The sequence below is a fragment of the Meleagris gallopavo genome, chromosome 14, assembly GCF_905368555.1.
Source record: "Meleagris gallopavo chromosome 14, MGAL_WU_HG_1.1, whole genome shotgun sequence".
Classification (NCBI taxonomy): domain Eukaryota; kingdom Metazoa; phylum Chordata; class Aves; order Galliformes; family Phasianidae; genus Meleagris; species Meleagris gallopavo.
In genome coordinates this window covers 5856036-5879592 of record NC_139417.1, presented here as the reverse complement: position 1 = coordinate 5879592, position 23557 = coordinate 5856036, and the positions used below count along the sequence as shown (strand labels likewise).

Genomic DNA, 23557 nt, shown 5'->3' with positions numbered 1-23557 from the left:
GCACACCTGTTTGCATCGCCTCCCTCCCCCCCCCCCCACGCACAGCTGCCAGCGCCGCGTGTGCCGCTGCACGGCGCGGGGTGCCTGTCCCGGCACGATAGCTGGGGCCGGGCTCGCGTTTAGCCTCAACGCTGTACGTTCCTCGCTGATTTACGGAGATGATAGATAAATGCGAGCTGGAAGAACGCCGTTCTGCCTCTCTTAACTGCCCATTCCTTTTGCGGGGGCCTTCCCTCCCACCACAGGGAAGACGTACCCTAAAGCCTTCTATTCATTTCCCATTAAGGTAACCGATCCCATTCGCGCACGCCGGGCTCGGGGCCGCTTCCCGGCTCGGGTCACGCCGCCGGGCCCCGCCCCCGCCCCGCCGCCGGTGCCGCCCGCAGGTGCCGGGGCCGCCGCTCCGCTCCGCGCCGCGCCCGCAAGGTGGCGCCGTAACAGAGAGAGCGGGCAGCGCCGCGTGCCCCGCCCCGCCCCGACCTGCCCGGCCGAGTCCTGCTGCGCCCCGCGCCCGGCTGGGACTGCCGCCCGCCGGCTGCCCGCGGGACGGGGGCTCGGTACGCGGTGGGTGTAAAGGTGGTGTGAGACCAGATGGAGAGAAGGGGAAAGGAGAATAGAGGAGACGAAGCGAGGCGGGAGAGACGGCCGGTGGGCGGTGGAGAAGGTCACGAAGGTCCGTGCCTTTTCTCTGGAGTAAACTCGTCTGCAGCCCTCCGCCCGCCGCCGTCCCCGCTTCTGGGTCGCCCCGGGGCCGGGGCTCCGCGGAGGTGTCTGCGCGGCTTTCCAGCGCGGATCCCGGGCACGTTTTATTGCTTTTTGTTTTGTTTTGTTTTCAGAAAAACGCTATCAGCAGAACAATTCCAGCACCACACCCCTGTTATCATTTAGGTAACCTCCCTGTTAGAAATATTTTAAGTGGATAATAAAATAGCCACCACATCCGCGCAAATTCCCGCAACGAGGAGCGGCGATATTCCTCTCGGCCGCCCCGTGCGCGTCCCGTGGGGCCGGGGCATCCCGCGGACACGCGGCGCTCCCCGCCTCTGCCGCGCCGCCGGGGCTGTCCCTATCGCTGTCATCAGCGGAACCGACGGACGGAGTGGGAAAGGCGCTCCAGGTGCACGGACGGGGCGCGCGGTTGACGAAAGGCACCGTTTCTCGCCCTCTGCGGGCGGAGGGCGGCCGCCGCTCGGTGCGGGGATGTCCGGGACTCGCCCCTCGCCTCTCCACTTCGGCCAGACTGCCGGGAGAGAGGAGCGGCGAGTTACGCGCGTGGAGGCAGAGCGAGGGGAGGAGCGTGGGGCTGCCGCGAGAGCATAAAACTGGCCCGAGGTGCTGAGCGGCCCCGGAGCGGGCGGCCGCCGCGGATCAACTGAAGCTTCTGCCCCGTGCCGGCAGCAGCAGCGGGTGCGGTGCGGTGCGGGCCCGGCACGGCGGCCCCATGCCGCCCGGCGCCCCGCGGCCAGCAGGGCGCACCGCCGGGGCAGCCCACGGGGCGCCCCCCGGTGCCACCCCGCCGCGTCCCTGTCGCCTTCCCCCGGGCCGTGCCCTTCGGAGGAGCCGTGCCCTCCGCCCGAGGAGGATCGCTGTGAGCCTCCTGGCAAGCAGGTGATCTGTTTGCCATTTCTCGTTACCCTTCTTCCCACCTCCCCCGCCTTTCTTCCCCCCCGGCTGGACAACTCCCTCCTTTGGAGAACACGCCCAAGTAGCTGAAGAAGAGAGAAAGGGAGGAAAAGAAAAAAGAGAGACGGGGAGATAGTTAACATTGAACCTGGGGGGAGAGCCCTGAGCCGCCGGCGCTCGGGAGGATCCCGCAGCCCCGTACATCGCCGGCAATAAAGCGCTGCGTGTGACAGGCATACAAATCCGGGAGCGAGGGAAAGGCGGCGAGAGGGGCAGAGCGGAGCCCCGCGGGGCCATGCTCGGCGGCCCCGGGCAGACCCCGGCAGGCAGCGGCGGGCGGCGCGGGGCGCGGCGGGGGCTGCCCCGGTCGGACGCGCTGCCGTGACCCGGCCCGGAGCGGGGAGCGAAGCCGGCCCAGCAGCGCCGCGGGCATCATTTCGCGGGCATCATTTCGTTGGGCTGAGACACGGCAAGCAAGGAATATGAACAGGAAAACAAGGCGCTGGATTTTCCACATCTTCCTGAGCCTGGGGATTGTGTATATCAAGATCGGGTAAGTAACTTTTTTTTTTTTTCTTTTTTTTTTTTTTTCCGCCTTTTATAACAATTGCGCTCCCTTTCGCTCTCAGCCTAACCTGCCCAGACCTGTTACTATTTAACTCGGGAAGTCTCAAAAAACCCGGTGGCGGTGATCACGATGATTTTGTAAGAGACAGGTAGAGCCCCCGAGCCTCCGAGCGACCCTCGGGGCGCAGCCCGCACGGGGTGAAGCGGCGGTCGGGCACTGAGCGGAGCAGGTGGACCCGGAGGGGCCCGGTTCCTTCCGTGCCCGGCGCGGGGTGCCCCGGCCGCCCCCGACCCGCCGCTACCTGCGCTCGGGGCGGTCCCGCTCCCACGCACGGAACACCGCACGCGCGGGGCAGCAGCGGGTCGCGGCGCTGCCCTCCAGGTGCGCCCGGCCGCGGGGCAGGGAGCGTGGGCTCTTCCCCTCCCTCTGAATGTTCGACAGGAGAGTTAGAACCCTCCCAGCCCGCTGCCCGTGCGTGGCCCGGGCACGCAACGCTGTTGCATGCGCTTGAATTTACGAATGAGGAAGTTGGGTCCCGTTTTGGCAGGAGCCCACGCGCTCCTTATCTCCGCTTTAGCCGGGGAGAGAGCGAGGGAGAGGGAAGCGGCGGTGGGAAAGGCGGGGGCTTTTCGGGGGCACCTGCCGGCGCCGGGCTCCGCGACACCGCGCCGCGTCTGCCTTCGAGATGAGCCTCCCCGCAGCCACCTCGGTCTTTTGTCGTTGCAGGGGTTTTTCCTCTGTGGTGGCCCTGGGAGCCAGCATCATCTGCAACAAGATCCCGGGTCTCGCCCCCCGGCAGCGGGCGATCTGCCAGAGCAGGCCCGACGCTATTATCGTCATCGGGGAAGGGTCCCAGATGGGCATCAACGAGTGCCAGTTCCAGTTTCGCAATGGGCGCTGGAACTGCTCTGCCCTGGGAGAGAGGACCGTCTTCGGGAAGGAGCTGAAAGTGGGTATGTTGCCTCTCTACGAGCTGTTGGCCGGCCCTATCCATGTGGTACTGAGAAGGCACACGCTGGGGGCACGGGCACGGCTGTGGGAGCTGGGAGAAGGCAGCCTGCACACATAGCTTGTGTCTGTGTACCTGAGGATGTGAAAAAGGTGCTTGGTTCTGGTTAAAGGCAGAGGTCTGAGACTGAATGCTGAGTGCGGTTAGAATTGCACTGCTGGGGTGCAGAGCACTCAGCGGCGACTCTGGCCTGAGGTTTCTGTTAGAGGTCCAGCAATCAGTCTCATCATAAGAGATTTCTACTGTGTGAAATAGTGACTCTATAGTGACTCCCCCCAGGAATAAGTGGGTATGCTGCAGTTTGATGTCAGGGCGTTTGCAACAGGACTGTTCCTATCAACAATTAGAAGATCCCATTTCCATCTTTTGCAGTTGTTGCAGCAGTACAAAATAGATCAGAATTCTTAACTAAAATGGCACTGGTAATGATAAACACGAGTATCTGAGAAAACAGAGCTGAGACTAAAACTCTCACAGCCCTGTACTGCAGAACACAGGACAGGGTAGAGCAGCTTACTCAATATTTGTTGATTCCGCAGCACTTAAAGCACAGAGAGGAAAAGTATTTTCCAAATACAGGTATAGTCATTTTCAGGGCCACAGCTGAAAGTTGATCACTCATTGTATGCCGTTCCACGTCCAGAAGGTGAAGCTGGGACCTGTGGTTTCCAGCCTTGAGGTCTCTTTGCCTCCTCCTCATCTGGAAGGTAGATACAAAAACCACAGAGCCAGTCAAGGCAGCGCTTTGCATGATGGATAACACGGATGTTCTGTGAGAACCCCAAAGAGTTCTACAACAGCTGTGGCTTTTGGCATACAGGGAAACCCTCCAGACCGGTCTGCCTTGCAGGCGCCATTCCTTCATATATGGACAAATGGCAGGATCTGGCCCTAGAACCCCATTCTTGGCATTCTTGCAAAGAGACAGTATTGCCACTCTGCTTGGGAAAGCCCAAGAATGCTTGGCATTAACTGAACGCTATTTTATCACGTGTGCACATTGATAGGCATATTTTCCAATACCTTGAGGTACTTAAGGAAAGAACACAAAGAGGAAAAAAAAAAACAACTAAATTTTAAAGTCCGGTGTGAGCTACAGGTCTTTCAACACCTGCGATAATCAAACACAGTGACTCAAGTAGGGTACGTGAAAACCACACTGCCCGACATTGTGAAACATCTGAAAATGGACCATTTATTCAGATTAGCTCATGCTTTCTGTTCCTTGAGCTGAGCTGTTCCTGTCAGTGATCCATGCAAGTATTTGCCACTTATGTCGGTGAAGAGTCCATTTGGATGGCTGACAGGTTTGGGCTCATTTAGTCTAAGAGTAACATTTCCTTAAGTAGAAAATGTGAGAAGGATTTCTTCTCTAGCAAATCATAAAAGTGCGGAGTTATTGTGGTCTGTTGCATAAACAGGCACTCAGTTCTTCCACCCCTCCCAAAACTGAATTATTTAGCTAGTGAGTTATATTTAGGTCCTTTTAAAGAAAGTCAATAGTGAAGGAAGTAGACTTTGATCTGTCTTTGAGGTGATAACTCTTAATACGTTCTATCTATCCATTACGAAGCTAAGATGGATAGGGCAGATTCATCGTTGGTTTCAGAATGGAGTCAAGTGTTGAACATTATCCAACTTACAAAACTCATTTAAGGAATAAGCAAAACTTCAAATTTAAACAGCTTATGCATTTACTTTTAAAAATAACGTTCAATAAAAGTCAGAAAGGGTTTGAGATCTGCAGTGGTGAATCTTACATACACGCAAAGTGCTTCAAATTCTAGGGCCCTCTAACTCCATGAAATACTGCCTGAACTGCTCAGGTTGTCTCCTTGTTCCTCTGCTCCTTATCTATTGGCATATGTAGAGCCCTACAATATCTGACACAAATCAACTTTCTATGGCTATGAGGAAAAAGTATCCACTTCCTAGATTTTTCTCTCTTAAGATCTCTGTAGAGGTGTGCTCTGGGCTACTGGTCACAGAAATGGAGGCTAACATTTGATTCTGGTTAAGAAGGGCAACCCCTATGTGCCACAAAGCCAAATGCCCCCACATGGGAGATGAGGCCCTTGTGCCTTACCCTAAACAAGAGACACAGAGATGTGCAACATGGAGAGCCATGTACCCTATAGGACATACTTGAAGCTACAAGAACAAGCCAGGTCACGCTTCATGCAAATACATTGCATCCTTCTCTTCTTAAAAAAAATAAATAAAAAAATAATTATATAAGTTTGATTAGTAGCAACAGCTCTTGCTTCTCAGCCCTTTGACACAGTGTGTTACAAAATACCATTCAAATGACAACTAAAGCATTAGCACCTTCTGTAGCATTCAGAGGCTGGCGTTGTTTCCCGGCCAGCTGCATCCTTGCAGCTGTTAGCTTGGAGGTGCACAGGTACCTTTGTCTTGTTGCTGGCGATGGAATTGGGGCACATGACCTCATCCCACTTGCTCTTCTGGGCGGCTGCGCTGGGACGAGAGCAGCACTGATGCACTTGCTCTAAGATTAGGCTATGACTTCAGAATGACAGTAATGTGGCTCTCCTTGCCGCTGCGCTGCTGAGAGCGTGCAGGAAGCAAATTCTAATATCAATTTGGGAGGATGTGCTTAAGTAACTCTTATGCTAATAGGATTTGTGTGTGTGTTATTCCATGCAAATAAGTTACCTTGGATACCACGTATTCCTGTGAACTATTTCCCAGCCCATAATTCTGATGGCACATCGAGCCACATCTCTTCAAAACTAGATTTCATTACTTTCACCTTTACTGGGTGATCTAGTTTATGAATGCTATGCAAATGTACTCAGATTATTCAAGTTCCCTCCCTCACGCTGCAGGATGATTCAGGAGGCCTAATTTCTTCCAGTGGCTCTGCCCCATGGGCTGAGGGACCTCAGCACTCCTCCTCTCCTCTCTGTTTCTCTTTTCTCATTTTTGAAATGGCAAGAGGGATTCTAGCCTTGGGGAAACTCTTTGAAGTCTGCAGAAAGAAAGCATCAAACGACGTTTTCCTTTTCTTCTCTGTAGCATACGTGTCTGTGTATTTTAACAAATTTACATTTAATCTGTCTTCCAGTGATGAATTAGATGTAGAGTTACAGTTAGTTAGTCGTCACTTCAATTAATCCATACTTCATACAGAGCGTTTCCACTCATTATAGCCTGCTTCCAACCAGTACACAGCCTGTACACCCAAATTCTTGTGTCATTTTATCTGGTTTGTCCTTCAAAAGAGAGATTCTGCCTTACTGACACACCACGGATATCTTATCACGACAGCTGGTGGCAATAGTGCCAATAACATGAAGAGAAAGAGCAGTAAAAGTGACATCAGTTTACTCCAGACTTGGTCCAGTTACAACAGGAAATGATAAAATTGCAATCAAGGTTAACACAAGGAATTTTTCTAGACAATTCTGTAGAAATCTTATTAATAATGTAAAGTCACAAAGAGAATTTTTAAATAACCACGGAGATGATGCAATGTTTCAATTATGGAGACACTTGAAACCAAGTACATTTGTGACAGCGGTCAGCACTTCTGCTCCCAAAGACAGCCACAGTCAAAACCCAAGATTTTAAAGCAGGATAGACAAGAAAATTCCCATCCGCCCCTGCCCACGTAAAATATGCTTCAAATCCAAAGTACGTGAGCTACCAGAGTGCCTTTGACAGAATCTTCCTGTCAGCTTTGGGCTCAGGTGGATCTCAGGAAGATCAGGTGCTATGCTGAGGGCTGCCCATCCTGCAGCTTGCTGCCAGGTGCTCAGCAGTAACTTCACATTTGTGGCAGTGATGCATCAGGGAACAAGCAGGGAGTAACTATCTCAATAATTCCTTCAGGATGGCTGTACTTTTCATGGCATGTAGAGGGAAAAAAGGCAAAACTGTGTCCTGTGGTCATAATGGAACATCGCTGTCACTATTCAATGAGACTCATACGAAAAATTTCCAATACAAACGGTTTGACTGCATCTCTGCAAAGTGACAGAGTAAAGGGAGAACTCATGTCAGTGCAGATCTATGAGAAGAAAGATGGCACAGCCTTATGGAAGCTGTCATGAGCCCTGCATGGGAGAGGCTGAAAGGAGTCATCCAAGGGATGAAGATACAGTGGTGGTCCCTGAAGAACCTTACAGCAAATCTGGTTTCAACCAGGTATTCATCCTGGACTTAGTAAAGTCCATTGATTCTTTGGTTTCTTTTACATTGGAAAGCTTTTCAGTATAACCCCCTGACACCTCTACCCATCTGACATTGCTCATTCAGTAAGGCTGAAATCAAAAGAAGGCTCCACATGAACAAACTGGCCTTAAAACTCTGGGCCAGCTCAGCACCAGCCTGCACTGTGGGCAATGCCTTGGCTCAGGGGTCAGTGCAGACATGTCCAGATGTGCACATCAGTGCTGGAGAGGCTGTTAACATTTCTTAATGCAGTCTACTTTTAGCAACTATCCCACAGTCCAAACCTCAATGAACTTGCTCAGCAGTGCTAGTTAGGAAGCATCTCCTTTACTAGTGTGCAAAAAGAACAAGTTCTTGTTCATTCTCCTTTCTGGTCTGGTCTGGTTAAAAGAAAGATAACACAGTAAAACCTAATTTTGTTATTGTTATAAATAGAGAAACTTTTGAAAAGATCCAAGCACAAGTGTGTTCGAAAAGTGGTTGCATCCTTAGTCATTGTGTAGATCTTTTTGATTTTAAGTACTGTACAGTCTCTTGTGTCAGGTTTTAGACTGTCTGGCTCTTTAAGTTACAAAATAAAACTCCTGGGGGACAACCACAGGTAAATCAACATGAAAATTCTTGCTGTTTTCATATTGCACAGATTCCCTATGCAAGCCTGTGGGACACCAGGTAGTGCTGCTGCACTATCCAAAGAGGTCAATATTTGAAGAGAGTTTGATAAATTCAGAACCAGTGGCTAACCCTGAGATACATAGAAGCTCTGAGAGATACAGAAAATAAATATTGTGATTAACAGGAACCTTTTTACCTAATCAAGTTGGGCCAGGATTTGCATTTCTGTGCAAAGTTTCCAACCCCTGAAACTACTTTCTAATGTCAATATCTTGCACGTGAACAGTTATTTGCAGGCAAAACAAAGGCCAGGCTGAAATATGGCCTGAGCATCCAAACCCCAGCATGCTGCTTTACGCCAAAAAGTCAATCTTTCTAAGCAGGGACTGTCACGGTAAGATAAAACATTGCCCCAAGGTCACTGTAGTTGGAATTCCCATCAGAAGGTTTTCATACCTGCCTTCAGATGTGTCTTGTGAGTACATGTTTCAGAGAAACAAAAAGATTACATTTCCTTAGGAAGGCAGAAGACTTTCTGCTCCTGCAGGGTCAATACCTGGGCTTTTCTGAAAGGAAGTAGTAGTGTGGAGGGATCAAAGCTGTCTGAAAAGGGGAAACTGCTGTTTGAACCCCAAGATCCTGGCTGTGATTGTGGTAATGCACGTACCCTGAGCAGTAACTTTATGAGCTTAAAGATCATATTTTAAAAAATAGATACTATATCTGGGCTGCCTTCGCTCTAAGAATCACCCCCATTGGAGAACCAAACTTCAGCCTGTGAAAGTGGGCAGCAACTACCCCCAAAGACAGAAATGTCTTTTAGTGCTACTCTAGTTGTTTAAAGTACAGGCACTAATCTTTTCAGAGAACGTTCTGCCAATTTATATGGATCTGTCATTTTTCTTTCAAGATAGTATTTTAAGGGCACCAAACCACTCAAAACTTTGAGCCATTAAGAAAAGAAGAGAAAAAAAGAAGGGGATATTTCAATGATTTTAATCTATTTGTATCGCTCACAAGTGTTGGGTTAAAGAAAGATGTAAGAAAAACCAACCAGATCTCCAAGACCATACATCGTCTATCAGGAAAGGAGGAGGCACACCCCAAAGCAGGCAGAGGATGAGTTCTGCTCTTAGTTTTTACTCATTATGAATTATGACCTCCATAGAGAGAGGTGAAGTAATGTTAGCTATGGCACATAATTGGCAAGGTACGTTGTATTTTCCATCTTTATATTTTCACAATCATATTTCAGCTCATGTCACTGCAGATAACTCCCTCTTTGACCCTTTGGCTTTAAATAGCAGAAAATACATCCCGTGTTTTCCAGTGAGATAAATAGAAATTTGTCTTTTTTATTTCACAGCTCAGTCATGATCAGGGCCAAACTGTTTAGCAACGCACAGAAGAGGTACCCAATGGATGAGCACTTTCTGCCTTCCTGCAAGTCAAGCCTGCCCCGTGTCTTGCAGGCTTAGGCCCTGTTTCCCATGCACCACCAAGTTATTTTGCCTCTTCTTAAAAACAGCTTCTCATTTTTAATCCTCATGAATGAAGCCCTTTAATAAGAAGATTGAAGATTAAATATAAAAACATTAAGCTAGCTGAATTAGTATCAGAGTGCAGACTTCTCTTTGAATCAATACACAGGTGCTTGCTGATCAGCCGAACATACAAACATGAGAGCAAAGATGTGCTTGTGTGCGTTGCAGGATTGATGCTTTAAGTATGCATGTGTTTGATGTAATTACTTTCAGTAATAGGAGAGTTACCTGTGCTGGTAATGTCTACATTTTCACTTATTTGTGATTCCCTTCTTGCTTTCCCTTCTGGCAACTGATTGCCTGTGGTGGTGGTGGCCTGGGCAGGTCTCTGTTAAAGAGCTTGGGGTTGTCCCACGCTACATAGTGAGGGGTATAAAGACAAGACTCCAGTGCTTTGTAGGGTGGATTGCATTGTGGATTGGAGTTGCAGAAGCACTGGATGTCGTGGATCCCATGCTACCACCAACAGAGCTGCTGCAACCCACTGTTCAGTGGGGGAGAGGGGATATATTTGCAGTGAGCACAACATGTACATTGTGTATTCCAGAAAAGACTGAAAGACCAGGGTGATATTTGTGTTTGACACGTGAAGAAGAGCCTCTGTGCTTGCCCAGCACTGCAGCACTCATTCAGACTGCTGTGGTTGAGCAATAGAGCCAGGGAGATGTCAGCACTCAGCTTGTGCCAGCCAAGTGCTGATGGGTGGCAGTGGTGCCTCTGGCACAGGGTGCCTGTCTCTGCCCAGCCATCCCCAGCACTGAGCTCCAGCATCACTTCTGACAGTGCCACACTTAAGCCTGGCAGTGCTGCCATGGTTGGAAAGCTGAGTGGGATCACCAACCTTGGGAGGGACGGGACAGCTTCTGAAAGCCTGCCAGACCCCTCTTTGAAGTTTCTCACATCTGAGTTTAGCTTGAGTGTGTGCTTAGCCTTTGCTCATTCTAGGCAGTAAGAAAGTGGAGCCATCTGGTAGCAGGAAGGATGGCTTGCTCACAGGTGGCTCTGTGGTTGCCCTCTTTTCCCCCTTGCTTTCTGTAGTTTTTCAGCAATTTCTGCAGGGCTGACATCACAGGTGGGGGGAAGATCCCCAGCCACCCACTGGCAGCTTGGATTGTGCTGATCCTCCACACTCTTTAAATAGCTCTGGTGTCTGGGAGCATGATTTGTCTCCCACTAAAATCAATTGATCTGTTTGTTACACGCATTTAAAAATTATTATTATTTTATTTTTAAATCATAGATTTAAAATAAGTTGAAGGTTTAAGGATGAATTTAATGGGAATTGACTGCAAGATGAATTAATTCCTGGGCCTCCACCGAGTGGTGCTAGCTCATGGGTCAGGCGATTGTTGAGGAGACACTTGTAGCTGCTCATGCCAACGAGTAACATTTTATTTAAACTATCTCCAAAAGGTCTTTCCTGATCTCACTGCTGAAAACATACAGTGTACTTTTCCAGCTCCTGTCTGACCTTTCTATCAAGTTAGAGAAGGCAATGACTGTGCATTAGGGTTTTCCTGCAGCCTTTTGGTTTCATAAAAGAGAGAAATCCCTGATGTTGCTGTCAGCCCATTGACTAGGATCTGTTTTTACTGGGGAAGAACTGTTTTGCTTGTTCTGGTCATTGGCCAATGTGGGCTGAACAGCGCGTGGTGCATCGCTGTCAGTTCTTTTCCCTTTACTCTTTCCTTATCCTGTATTTTCCTCCCATCCCCAGCAACAACCTGGCAGAAGCACACATTTGCACCTTAGCTCCTGCTTCGCTAGCTTTCTTCATCCTCCTGAAACAGGAGTGCTCTACCCTTCTATTCAGTATTTTGTGATGCAACAGTCACCATTATCTGCAGTTAAAATACATACAACAGAATCTGAGAATCTCAGTATTGTGTTGATATCAAAGCTAACAGTATGATCTTGAATTTTTTACTGAATTTTAAGATGAAATTTAAGGCACAAATGCACAGGCTTTATTTTTTCAGGTTTAGGCTGAAAAAAATAAAGAAGAAAGAGAATAAAGAAGGGTCCAATTATTTCCCCAAAGTTCTGGCTTCCACAAATTGTATCGGGTCACTTCCAAAACTGGTTCATCTTTGGGAATCCAGAATGGATGAGGTTGTGCCTTCCAATCTCTGCATGCGCTGAGATCAGGCTGGAGCAGGACCTCCCTTGTCAGCATCTGTAGGGTAACAGATCTGCCTGCAAGGAGCCTGTTAAAGCAGTGTTTCTCACTGAGATCCTTTGCTGAAATTAGAAGTCAAGTGCTAATACTTATAATCTAAAATTGGCAGGAAAACACGTTCTCATGCTTATCCCATTTGGTTATAAAAATCATGTTACGCTAAAACAGCATCACAGAAGAGGTTCAGAATGGACTATGCCTAAACCTATCCTATTTGCTGACACTTCTGGGAGCTAGACAGGCTTAAAGGCAAATTTCAACTCAGAACCGTTTTCTGATGCTGTCCCACTCTTGCAGTCCCATGAAATGGAACCTGGTGTAGTGCATTGCCTCTTTGAGGAGAGGCTTCTGAGCAGAGAAATTGCGACTACTTGTTGTACCCTCCCTGTTTACCAGTGCATTTTTCATTATGTTCTACTTAAAAAAGTGAGGATGTTGCTACGGATAAGGTGGAGCAGAATGAGAAAGATGCCACAGCTTCTGTCTGTGCTCGTGGCTGCACAGGGGCACTCAGAGCACTGCTCACGTACACTTAAAGCCAAGGGTTTCTGTTTCACGTTCAGATGTTCATAAAACGCCACTAGCTCTAGAAAACCTCACCTGCTAATTCTGCAGTTACAAATCAACATTTTATTATTTACTTTGAGGAATCCTTTCACAGTCTCTAATTCCTGACTACAAGTTCCATAATAAACACAATCATATTTCTTGGTTGATTTTAAGAAAAGTTGGATATGGTTGATGTAGCATTTTCACTCCCCAGTTCCACCTGTTTTCTTTTTATTCGCTTCTTGAGCTCCAGCATTTCCCTCCCTTTTTGCTAAGGAGAGTTCGGTTTGACTACTTCTAATTCCATTTGGAAATGCACATACAAGTTGCCTGAATAATACATTGTCTCCCACTGCCTTAAGGAGAACTACCATTTCAGACAGTGAACATCCACAGAAATCAATACTTAGAAGAGCAGAGACCTGCTTATGCGTGCAGATTTGCAGCACTCTAATAATAGCCATCTGATGTTTGCACTGCAGGAACTTGCCTGTCTCTTCTGACTCATGTCCCCATGCTGTGCCATGCACTTACAGCACTGTTGTCATTTCAGGTAGCAGAGAAGCGGCGTTCACCTATGCCATCATTGCTGCCGGAGTAGCCCACGCCATCACGGCTGCCTGCACACAGGGAAACCTGAGCGACTGCGGCTGTGACAAAGAGAAACAGGGACAGTACCACAAGGAGGAAGGATGGAAATGGGGCGGCTGCTCTGCCGACATCAGATACGGAATAGGATTCGCCAAAGTGTTTGTGGATGCCCGGGAGATTAAGCAGAACGCGCGGACACTGATGAACCTGCACAACAACGAGGCTGGGCGCAAGGTAGGTCCTCCTGCACCCCTGGGACTCGGACTGAAAGGCCCGGCCGTGTCCTGCGCCATGCCATGTGCTGCAGTGTGCTCCAGTGCCCGGCTCATGGTGCAGTGGGCAGGGGACACGGGCTGGTAGGGCCATCTGTCTGCCAACCATTTGTCTGAATGTTGCTCTTTGCAGTTGTAAAAAGAAAAAGCAAACAGACATTTTAACTGGAAAGTCAAATGGTTCTTACGCTAAAAAGCTCGCCTGCTACTGTGTGGGTGAATGGGATTCCCGTCAGGTTCAGACATGAACTTCTCACTCATTTAAAAAGGGATCATTTTCAACCCAATTGCTTAAACCTTGCTCTTTGTGTGAGGACTACCTCTAAAAGAGAGAAACACTTGAGCACAAGGGCCACAGCCTCACTGTCACACACACTCAGTTACTGTTTTGCACTGCATTCTGCCCCTTTCCCATGCTTTGGGAGGGGGTTGCTGCCAGCAGCTCTCACAGCAGCAGCACTGGGGAAGGCAGGAACCCAGCAGCCTCACACACACGTGCCCTGCCTGCTCTGGGAGCTGCCTGCCCTGGCCTGGCTGCCTTTGTGTCTTGCTGCGTGCACCCATCCAGCCCCAGCCCTGCACAGGAGTGACCATCTCGTTAATCCCATCTTCCACAGCTTCCTGCTTTCCTAGCTCTGTTTTACTTTCTCTGCTGCTTGCAGTTCTGTGCATTAATCCTCATTTTAGCATTATCTTAGTGTGACTTGGAAGCAAATGGGAGAAGGAAGTTAGGAACAGCGATTAATTTGTGGATACTATTTTTGTTGTGGTAATTACCTGTAGGCTCTGAGACATCTCCACTTAGGTACATATGCTGGAGCGAAGCAGATGGTATTGAAGATAAGCCATTTCCAACCCAAACAGGAGCTGAACCTTTGCTGTTTTGTGTAGTACGACTGTAGTAGTTTTATAGGTCAGATTATGTCCTCTGTCCCTGGAGGCTTTAAGAAACATGCAGATGTGGCACTGAGGGACGTGGTTTAGTGGGCATGGTGGTGATGGGTTGATGGTTGGACTGGATGTTCATAGTGGTCTTTTCCAACTTTAATGATTCTGTTTCTTACACTACCCAGTATCCCAAGTGCTGGGGTCTTGCTCTCTAGTGCAATCATGATATTTCAAAGCATCAGCAGCTGACCATTAATATTGATGAATAAAATGACTGGAGGTTCAGTGACTATATTACTTGGCTTCTGGTGGAATAAAGATGTGTATGGCAGATCCTAGTGGAACATCAAGACCTAAACTGCTTTGCCATACAGGCACAAATCCACAGAAATCAAAACGAGCAGAGCTTCAGTTCAGTGGGAGAGCTACTTTCCTGAAAGGGCTGCTTTTATTCAGTAGGAGACAGCAGTAAAACATTTGCAAGTAATGACACACCATGATCCAAAATACAAATGGAAGGAGCTGCTGTCTTTGAAGATTATTTCAAATGTAAAGCCCAAAGATATAGCAAAAAAAAAAAAGTTGGTTTCATTACTTCATTGTATTTTTGGTTCCATTGTCATCTAGGCATGGAGTCAGGGCAGAGGAGGAACTGGTCAGTGCAAAGGCAAAGCATCCAGCAGCCTCCCCAGAAGACAGGAGCTCCTTGCTTCTCACCTGGGTGTGCGCAGTTTCCTAAAAGTACATGCCTGGAAGATTCAGCTCTGCACATTGTTATCTGGGAGAACAGTGGCTGCGCTATCTCTGGCGATCTGCCATTTCTCCAGCAGGCTCAGGAACTGTTCTGATCTAGAGATATTTCTACGCTTCTTCCTGCATCCCTTACAGAGCAAAATTACTGATCTTTGTTCGAACAAATCTCTGTTGGAAATCTTCAGGGAAAAGAAAGAGTAACATGGCTGAGAAGAGGCATGTTACTCCACCAACCTGTAGAGAATGAATAAATGATGTTTTTGCTAGAGAGATTCCTTTCAGGCTTTTCACTTATGTGAAAGATCACAGTATTTACAGACAATTGGCAGAGAGAGGCCATTACAGATATTTGGCAAGCTGGGTCTCACAACCTAACCCTTTCACAACAAAGACCGTCTTGTTTTGAGATGGAACTCTCTCTTTTGGAGCAATACGGATCTTATCAGCCTCCACACAATCTATTCTTGGTGGCTTTCCTCTGGGCTATAAATTCTTGTCTAGTTTTACTTGCCCATGGCGAGGTTTTTGATGATATTTATGCACCTAGGAGACAGACTGGCACCTACTGGGCTTCCAAAAATAAACTGGGTGTTCAGTTCTCATTGATTTGTTATCTTCACCTATAGGCACTGCTACTGTATTCAGAAGTCAGCCTCTTCTACTCTGGCAGTGTGAAACTGCACTGTGTGCTGTGCCTCACTCTGCTGGGTGCTCATGACCAACCTGTGAATCAAACATCCCAAGTTGGAAGAGTCATGTAAGGATCACTGAGTCCAACTCCCATCTCTACACAGGATACCCAAAAATCAGACCATATGACTGAGAGCTCTGTCCAGACACTTCTTGAACTCCATGAAGCTCAATGCTGTGACCATTTCCACTAGGTGCAGGTGACTCAGGATGTGCTCTGGTGAATCCAACATGTATAACAAAATGGTTGTCTTCTTGAGTGTCACCAGCCAATTCATGTGCCCCACCTCAGCAAGCAAGAAACAACAGACTTTGCACTGCAGCAGGCATGACTGCTGGGCTTGCCAGGGAAACTGGGCACAGGTAGGGCTGCATGGTGCAAACTCACAGAGAGCCACCAGGAGCAGTGATCCAGTCTCTTTGAAGACCTCCATTCAAGGCTTTCCACCTTATAGTCTTGTTTTACCTAGGCAGATGTCTCGCTGGTGCCACTGGTTCCTACAGAACGAACACCCATGCTTCCTCCCTCTGTTGCAGGGTGAAGCCATTAACAGTTTTCCATACTATTAGAAACCAGACAGGGCTCTGACTCTCCATTTCTCTTGTCTCGCCCCAAATCAGCTGTCCTCTGCTGTGTAGTACATCCGCAGGGCTCCAAACTTCCTCATCCACTCAGAGGGTAAGGGGCAGGGTTCAAACCAGGGGTTGCATACACCCTACAGAACTGGCCCCAAGTATCTCAAGAAGCCTTGCTTCATTTGTCAAACCCACTGGAGAGCAGCTATTTCTGACCTCCAGAATCAGAGTCCAGGGTGTCTTTCCTCTTTGAATTAGTATTTCCTGAAATGCTGATTCACTGCAGGAAGAAGTAAGCAGGACAGGGAGAGCAAGAGGAGAATTCATAACAGCTGGGTCAGAAAAAAGAGATAAAGCCTTGAATTAATTTAGAGGCATAATCCTGATTTGCCCTGCAAACTTCCATGTGAGGGGTCATAATTGCAAGACTGAATTGTCTGTTAGTAAATTTGTCTTTTCAAGTACAAACATAATTGAATTATTTTAAGTAACACAATAATGTACGTCTGAGGGATGTTTATGCTCCAGGAAATAAAAATGTTATTCTCCCAGATATTCTGCTAAAATAGCAAAGCAGGTGCTGAAGTGTTCTACGTACTTTGGCCATATCATTTTCATTTCAACAGCATGACATGGTACATGACCAGATTGCTCCCTCTTCTCTTTTTTCTGTGACATTGAAATTCCACAAATGGCATCTTGCATCAGCGTTACATCATGTTAAATATAATGCAATATTATGAGTCATTGTTATAAATCATGGCCGCAGGCTACATTAGAAGGCTTTTGCAATTCAAGAGCACATCAAGGTGGATTTTTATTCAGTATTTCTTGTTGGAGGCATACATAGGTGTGCTAACTTTGCAACTCCTTTCCATCCTCTGAATCAGTAGCATCTCAGCTTTCTCTTTCAGCTCCAGAGCATATAGGAGTGCCAAACCTGCCTAATAGTGTTACCGTAATACAAAGCAAACTTACCAGAAACCAGGAGGTATTTCTAAAGTATCAATGATCATAACAAGAGGAAGTGTTTAGTGTTGTATTCTTTAGGGAAGATTGTAATAAAGCTGAGGTGAAACATGGCCATTTGGAAAACATGGAGTTGGGGAGTTTTTCTGAGCTATTCTGTAAAGCTCACAGTTACGACACTCAGCCCTTTGCTAGCATCCCTGGCCTCAGGCAGCTGCAGCCACTGAGCTTTGCTGAATCTCTTCCAGTTCTCACACAGTGTGACCTCACCACACTACTGCCAGAATTCAGTTGTCCTCTAGAGCAGGTGGTTTCTTCTTCTGCATTCAAATACAATTTCCTTTAACTAACCTACAAGAAGTAATGCAAGACACTAATTATTGCAGATGAAACTTTTAAAAGGTAGTAAGCACTAGCTCATTGTCAGAAAAGAGACTAATAAGATAGGCTACCAAACAATTTAGCCTTTATAATTTATTCATGAAGTTCTGGAGATTTAATAGCTCTGCCTGACCTTGGCCTTGATGTGCACGCACAGGCTCTGGTCCTGTCTGTGATGGGCCAGGGGTGGGCAGCAAGGGATGGCAACCTGCAGCTCTGGGCTGTGCCTGGGAATGGCTCCAGCCTCCTGATGCTTAGTACCTGCTGAGTGCAGTGTTAGCAGGGCACCGTTGCTCATCCAGGAGGACAGCGGACCCATAGTGAAGCCAAAAATTACTTCCACTTGTACACAGCAGCTGAATTTGGCATCAAACAATCTCTGCACATAGCACAGCTGGCTAGTAGTAACCAAACCATATATTTCTGTATTCAGCTGCCTCACAACTCCATCAGAAAGAACATCTCTAATGGCACACACACACCGGAATAAAACTTGCTTGTGTCTGGAGCTGCTGAAAATTACCATAGACTCCAGAGAGTCTAGGAGACCAGCTTGGAGCAGAACAGCACTGGGTGAGGCTGCCCTGATAGTCCTGGCACCAGCAATCAAGTGATATTATAGCATCAGCAGCACAGCCTGTTTCTTGACGCCCAGAACTTAACGGTGCCCTTGCAATTGCACTTACTATTTTCCAGTTGTTTTTCACTTTCTTTTTTGGCATGGCTACAGAAATGTTCCTGACTTTTGCATTCAGAAGCTTCTGGGTTTTAGAACTAGGGATGCTGTTTAAATACAAAAATGATTAACGATTTTCCTCTTTATTGTTGGATCGTATCTACTGCTGAAACAATCACAGCTGTGGTACATGCCTGATTTAGAGGGGCTAAAAATTGGAAAGCATTGTTCAGCAATAACTTTCCATGCCTTGTTACCAAGTTCCGATTCAGCAGAGTGTAACATGCCCAGGACTGGCTGCAATGTACACTCAAATGCTTGCTCCTTTACATCCAGCTCCCTTAACTGCTTTCTCCCTCACCTACCCCACAGCCTGACACCACAGTTCAGTGAAATCAGGAAAGTAAAATTAGCTGCAGCAAAGTCCTTCCCAACAATTTCTTCACCATACATTTGCTGTGGGGAGCAGGATTTCCAGCAAAGCCAAGCCCAATGCACTGAATGGGAAAACGCTCATTAATGTTGGTGGGAGCACAGGACAAAGATGAATGCTTCCAACAATCCCATCTCTACTGAGTACTTGCAGTTCACAACAAGACACTGCTGGGCAACTTCCTAGGTGTGAAAAAAACCAATACACAGCTGTGCACTCTCACAATATTGTGGTTGTATTTGAAAGGATCAAAGTTCTATTTTATAGCTTCCCAATTTTTTTTTTAGATAATAGTCTTAAAACAAGACCAAACTTGACAGACAAGCTCTGCATCTTCTCAACAACCCAGAGGGAAGATAAAGGGAACATTAATGTTAGGCTAAATTATGAGAGGGAATTGGACTACACAAAAACTAATCCACAAGAATGAATTTTCATTCCACTTGTCCTCCACTTCCAGCTAATCAGAAATTGTGATACATAGTCCTCCTTGTATTTTGGCTTTTAACTCCCTCTTATATCTCATGTGGTTGAAAGCTGAATTCCTGATTTACGCTGAAGATTAGAGAATGATAATGCTATCACTTGCCTGCAGTCGCAATTTTAGTGGATTCTGGCATTATGAGCAAAACATGCATTTCACGTATGTGCTTACTAGAGCTGACAATCTGCCATGCTGCTGACAAAGATAGCTGGGTCTGAGAGCCAGGGTCTGTTAATAAATAACAAAGATCTCGAATTCCAGATTTAGTATCACCCACCTTTTATAACTGAAATAATCAGATGCTTGCTTGAACAATTAATTTGCTCAGCAAAGCCACTGGATGAGTCTCACATTTTTTGACTTCTCTAACTTAATTCAATCCTTCTGTCTGGACAGTTACCAACACTTCCCACAGTGCGTACACCTGTCATTCAGAACCCAGTGGGGAACGTAATAGAAAATACAGCAAAATTAGTTGCAGTATAGGTTATTCAGGTCTCCCTGAAAGACTCCCACAGTTTTCAGCACCTTTGGTTGAGACTCTAAACTAAGATTATTGATTTAAAACAAACATAGTTGTCACAAAGCATGAGAACTTCAAAGCAAATTTCTTGCTGTGTTTGGATATCAATACTGTAAGCCTTATGCTGATCGTGTACTAAAAATCACAAGACAGAGAGAACAGCATCTATCAACCTTAACTCTGACCATGCTTAGATTTAAGCCAAAGTTGTTGAAAAAATGCCAGTAATACAGAGTGAGCAGAGCTGTGTTGCTTCCGTGTTCACCAGGTGACATTTGTCACACTTCACACTGATACACTTGCACGAAGCTAAACACTCCTGTTTGCATGCTTGAGGCATTAAAAAACAACAGAAGACCTTACTGGCCAAGTTAGCAACAAACTAGGGGCCAGACCAGGCTGTTAACTAGGAACAATCTTAGCACACAAGCAGGCATTGCTTCTACTCTGCAAGGTTTGCACTGAATGATGCTGGAGATCTTACATAGTGCAGTCTCATTATTCTAACAAAGTACAGCCATTCAGTATGCAACGCCATGCTTGTGTTGTTGAATTTCTGCAAACCATTTTGTGTCAAGAGGGACAGAAACTGCAATCTTCTGCATTTACAACCCAGTTCTCTGGAGCTGAAAGTACCTCCAGAAGCGTTCCCAAAAGCCTTGATACGGTGAGTCAGCAATGTGAACTCATGGTTGGGCTAAGCAGAGACATTTGGAGCAATGCACAGCAGAGGTTTTGGTAAAGGTGGAAGTTTAACCAAGGTTTGGTCCAAGTGCTGTGGTGTGTGACAGTTGATGACAGAAAACTCTGAAATTACAAAGCCCTGAAAGACTCACACAAAGCAGTAATTGCTAGATTTGCTGTACAAATGAAATAGACTTCTGCTTTAATGGAATTTCCAGGTATTTTGAAGTAAACAATTAAATGATCGATTCAGTGAAGAACAGCCTTTTAGTTCAAGGACACAAACAAGGCCTGTTTGGTACTGGAAAAGTGTAGCACGAATCTATGAGGGTTTCAGGTAATTGCAGAGAGGATGCTTTGCTCTGCACTGCCAATTAGTGCCAGAAGGCACTGGTATTCATTTGTGTTAGGACCGGTTATTGAAATGACCCCAAGCCTTCTGGTACTTAAAAGTGAGCGGTACCACATAGACTGCATTTGGTCCCTCGAGACAGACAGAATGAAAGCATCAGAAATCACAAACTCTAAATAAAATCTAAGCCAGTGTTTACTGCTAGTTGCTGTAGCAATAGGCTGTCTTTGTAGTGTCAGCTGGTGGCCTGCTAGGGACGCCAGCCTTGCCTTAAACATATTAGATCTTATAAGAAACGAAAGACTACGTGCAGCTATGAGTACAACTATGTGTGCACTTACAGGACTATTCACACATGAGATTTTAATTGAGTCATAACATACTGTTATCTTTGGGTGTATAAGTCCTGCAGTCATAAAACAATTATCTGTTGACATGGCACAATAGTTAATGCGTAAATAAAGAATTTCAATAAGGAGTCAAGAATATTTGTCCAAAAAGCTTGGATTAAGACATTGGTTAAAAAAGAAAAGATCAAGAAAACATAAACTGTGAAACAGTGGAGATATCTTCCTGCATAAGCTTGTCCTATGAGCCGTGGCAGACTCTTTGCAGATTGCCCCCGGGGTGTAACAGCGAGAGCATGCACACTGCCACCTGGAGCTTTTGCAGGATCCTTCTCCTCCCTGTGATCTTTTATTTTTATGGAAGTTGCTTCTCTCTATCCTTTTCGTATTTGGTTGAAAATACTATAAAGGTTCAACTATTTCCAGTGGAGTATAAGAAGACTGAAAAGCAGAGGGAGACAGGCATCAAATAAATGCTTAAGCTCTGTTTTCTTAAGAAATTGGTCTGAGAAGTTTGTATTGCTACTGTCGGGAGAAGCTTAGTCTAAATGGTGTAATCTTCTAACTTTTTCTGGAACACAGTGGATCCAAATAACTCTACTAAAGAGTACCATAGCATTGAGATATTTTTTTAAATTCTATATAATGGAGTTATACTTCATATGAAGCTGCTCCACAAAGGGATATTTATAAAATTAATATCTGATTAATACATTGAATGCATAACAGATGTCCATGGTTTCTGTATGGGTAAAGCTGGTATTTACAAGCATCCTATGATCTTGTGATCTAAAGACCTACAGCAACTGGTTAACACTCTGTTATCAGTGTTGATGTCAAGGCTCAATTAATAGAAAATAAGTGGCTTACTAAGGGGAACAATTAATGGTATTGTTGGATGTTGCTTTTTAAGTCATCAATAAATAATACACAGCTGGTCAGATCCACTAGCAAAGAGCAAAAGCTATGTCTGGTAGGGAGAATGAGCTGACTGAGGGTAATAATATGCTTCAACATATTGCTCTTTAAAAGTGAATTTCAGTTAATATGTGATTACTCACTTGTTAAATAAAAGCTTCAGCTATTGCTAAAATATCTGTTAGAATGAAAAAGAGAAAAATGTAGTATGCAACACAGAAAGGCAAAGAGGTTTACTTAGACTGCACCGGGAATTGTAAATAAAATTAGGAAATTCCACGTTCTTCTGCACTGGAGGAAATTTTAATTGACAACAGGCCAGAAGATCCACGTTAAAATTCTTGGCCTGGACACGGGCGTGCTGATCTTGGCAGCTGCTAAGCTACAGAGATAGGCTCTGCTCGTAGGATCTTATCTCTGATAAGTGGGAGCTATGTGAAAACATGGAAGCATGGATCTATTGTCCCAACTGCAACTGGAGGGGGAAAACTCTTAGGTATATAATTTGTAAATCTTCCTTGTGGAAGAGATATTCCCACCATAATTAGAATATCCCAGAATATCATAATTAACACCGTGTTATTTTATGATGTAAATATTTTGACTCAAAGTGATGTCTCCCTGTGAACCAAACATGAAGATAACTGGTGCTTCTTTCTGGGCTGAAGGAGTTCCTTAAGAAGTTAAGCTGATTTTTGTAAAGGAAATACTGAGACGTTAGCGTAGAAATACTTTGAGATCACCCGGAAAGCTTGATGGAAAGGTAAATCATCCACTATTTACCAAATATACTGGCGTAGAGAGCTGATACTAATTTATTTTTAATCATACTCCTTGCATAGTATTATTTGCTGTGTACCTAACAGTTAACTCTCATGGTCTGGAATCTAACTAAAAAAGCCTATAATTGTTATGGCTATTGGTTAAAAATATGTGGAAGCAATATGAAGTGATATTATTTTGCAACTAGCACTCTCGCCAGTATCTGGCTTTATTAGTTTAGCACAAGAGGTGTTTTCTGATGAGTTGTCTGGAACAAGTAAGGCTGTTCGGTTTCTATCACACTTTGGAAACTTTCCTCTTGACAGCTTAAGCATTTGTCAAAATGCTCTACCTGGGTGCTCCCAATTCCTTATTATTCAGTGCCAGCAGCACTTCATCTGAGCGCTTTGCTACCAGTGGGGAGAGTTAAATAGAAGATGAAGTTTAGTGGGAATGAGTCAACCCTGTACCATCCCTCACTCTGTATACATTAGCTGTGACAAGGATGGATTTGAGTTGTGTCATTTCCTGTTTTCCCTACCTTTTTTTCTTCCTCTTCTTTTACCTCAGCAGTGAAGTATTACTCAGGCTGTGTGAGATAGCCCAAAGCGATGGCATTGACATCCCTGACTAGCAGAGCAAGGCTGTAACAAAACCTCAGTAACCCCTAAGTCTTTAACCCGTTGTGTTCTCAACTTGAGGAATATAAATAAATTTTGGTTCATCTTATCTAGGAGTACTTCCAATTACTTCTGAAATGGCATCCTAAAGCATAAACTGTAGACAAGTTTTATTTCTTATTGTTATTTTTTGAAGCACACCACACTACATCTCAATGCACTGCCATTTAGAAGCACGGAGTACAAGTGAAGATCAGCATTCCAAGATCAAAGCTAAAATCAGATGCACTGGACATAGGATGTTAGAATGATTATATTGTCTTTGAAAAGGTCTATGTCTGCAGACATTATTTG

The 23557-nt window shown here is 45.9% G+C and overlaps 1 protein-coding gene across 2 annotated transcripts in view; it reads left to right on the top strand.

Annotated features, from left to right (window-relative positions):
• The first annotated feature begins 1067 nt into the window (after positions 1-1067).
• Positions 1068-23557, top strand: part of WNT7A (Wnt family member 7A) — a 33388-nt gene continuing 10898 nt past the window's right edge. The window contains exons 1-4 of one of the 2 annotated variants that reach the window (XM_085235733.1): positions 1068-2176; positions 2918-3144; positions 12838-13109; positions 14663-23312. In XM_085235733.1, the coding sequence (XP_085091859.1) occupies positions 2106-2176; positions 2918-3144; positions 12838-13109; positions 14663-14989 (897 nt within the window). In that variant the 5' untranslated portion in view covers positions 1068-2105 and the 3' untranslated portion in view covers positions 14990-23312. Of the gene's footprint in view, positions 2177-2917; positions 3145-12837; positions 13110-14662; positions 23313-23557 lie in introns of those variants that run through there. The other variant, XM_010718457.4, reaches the window with a different exon arrangement.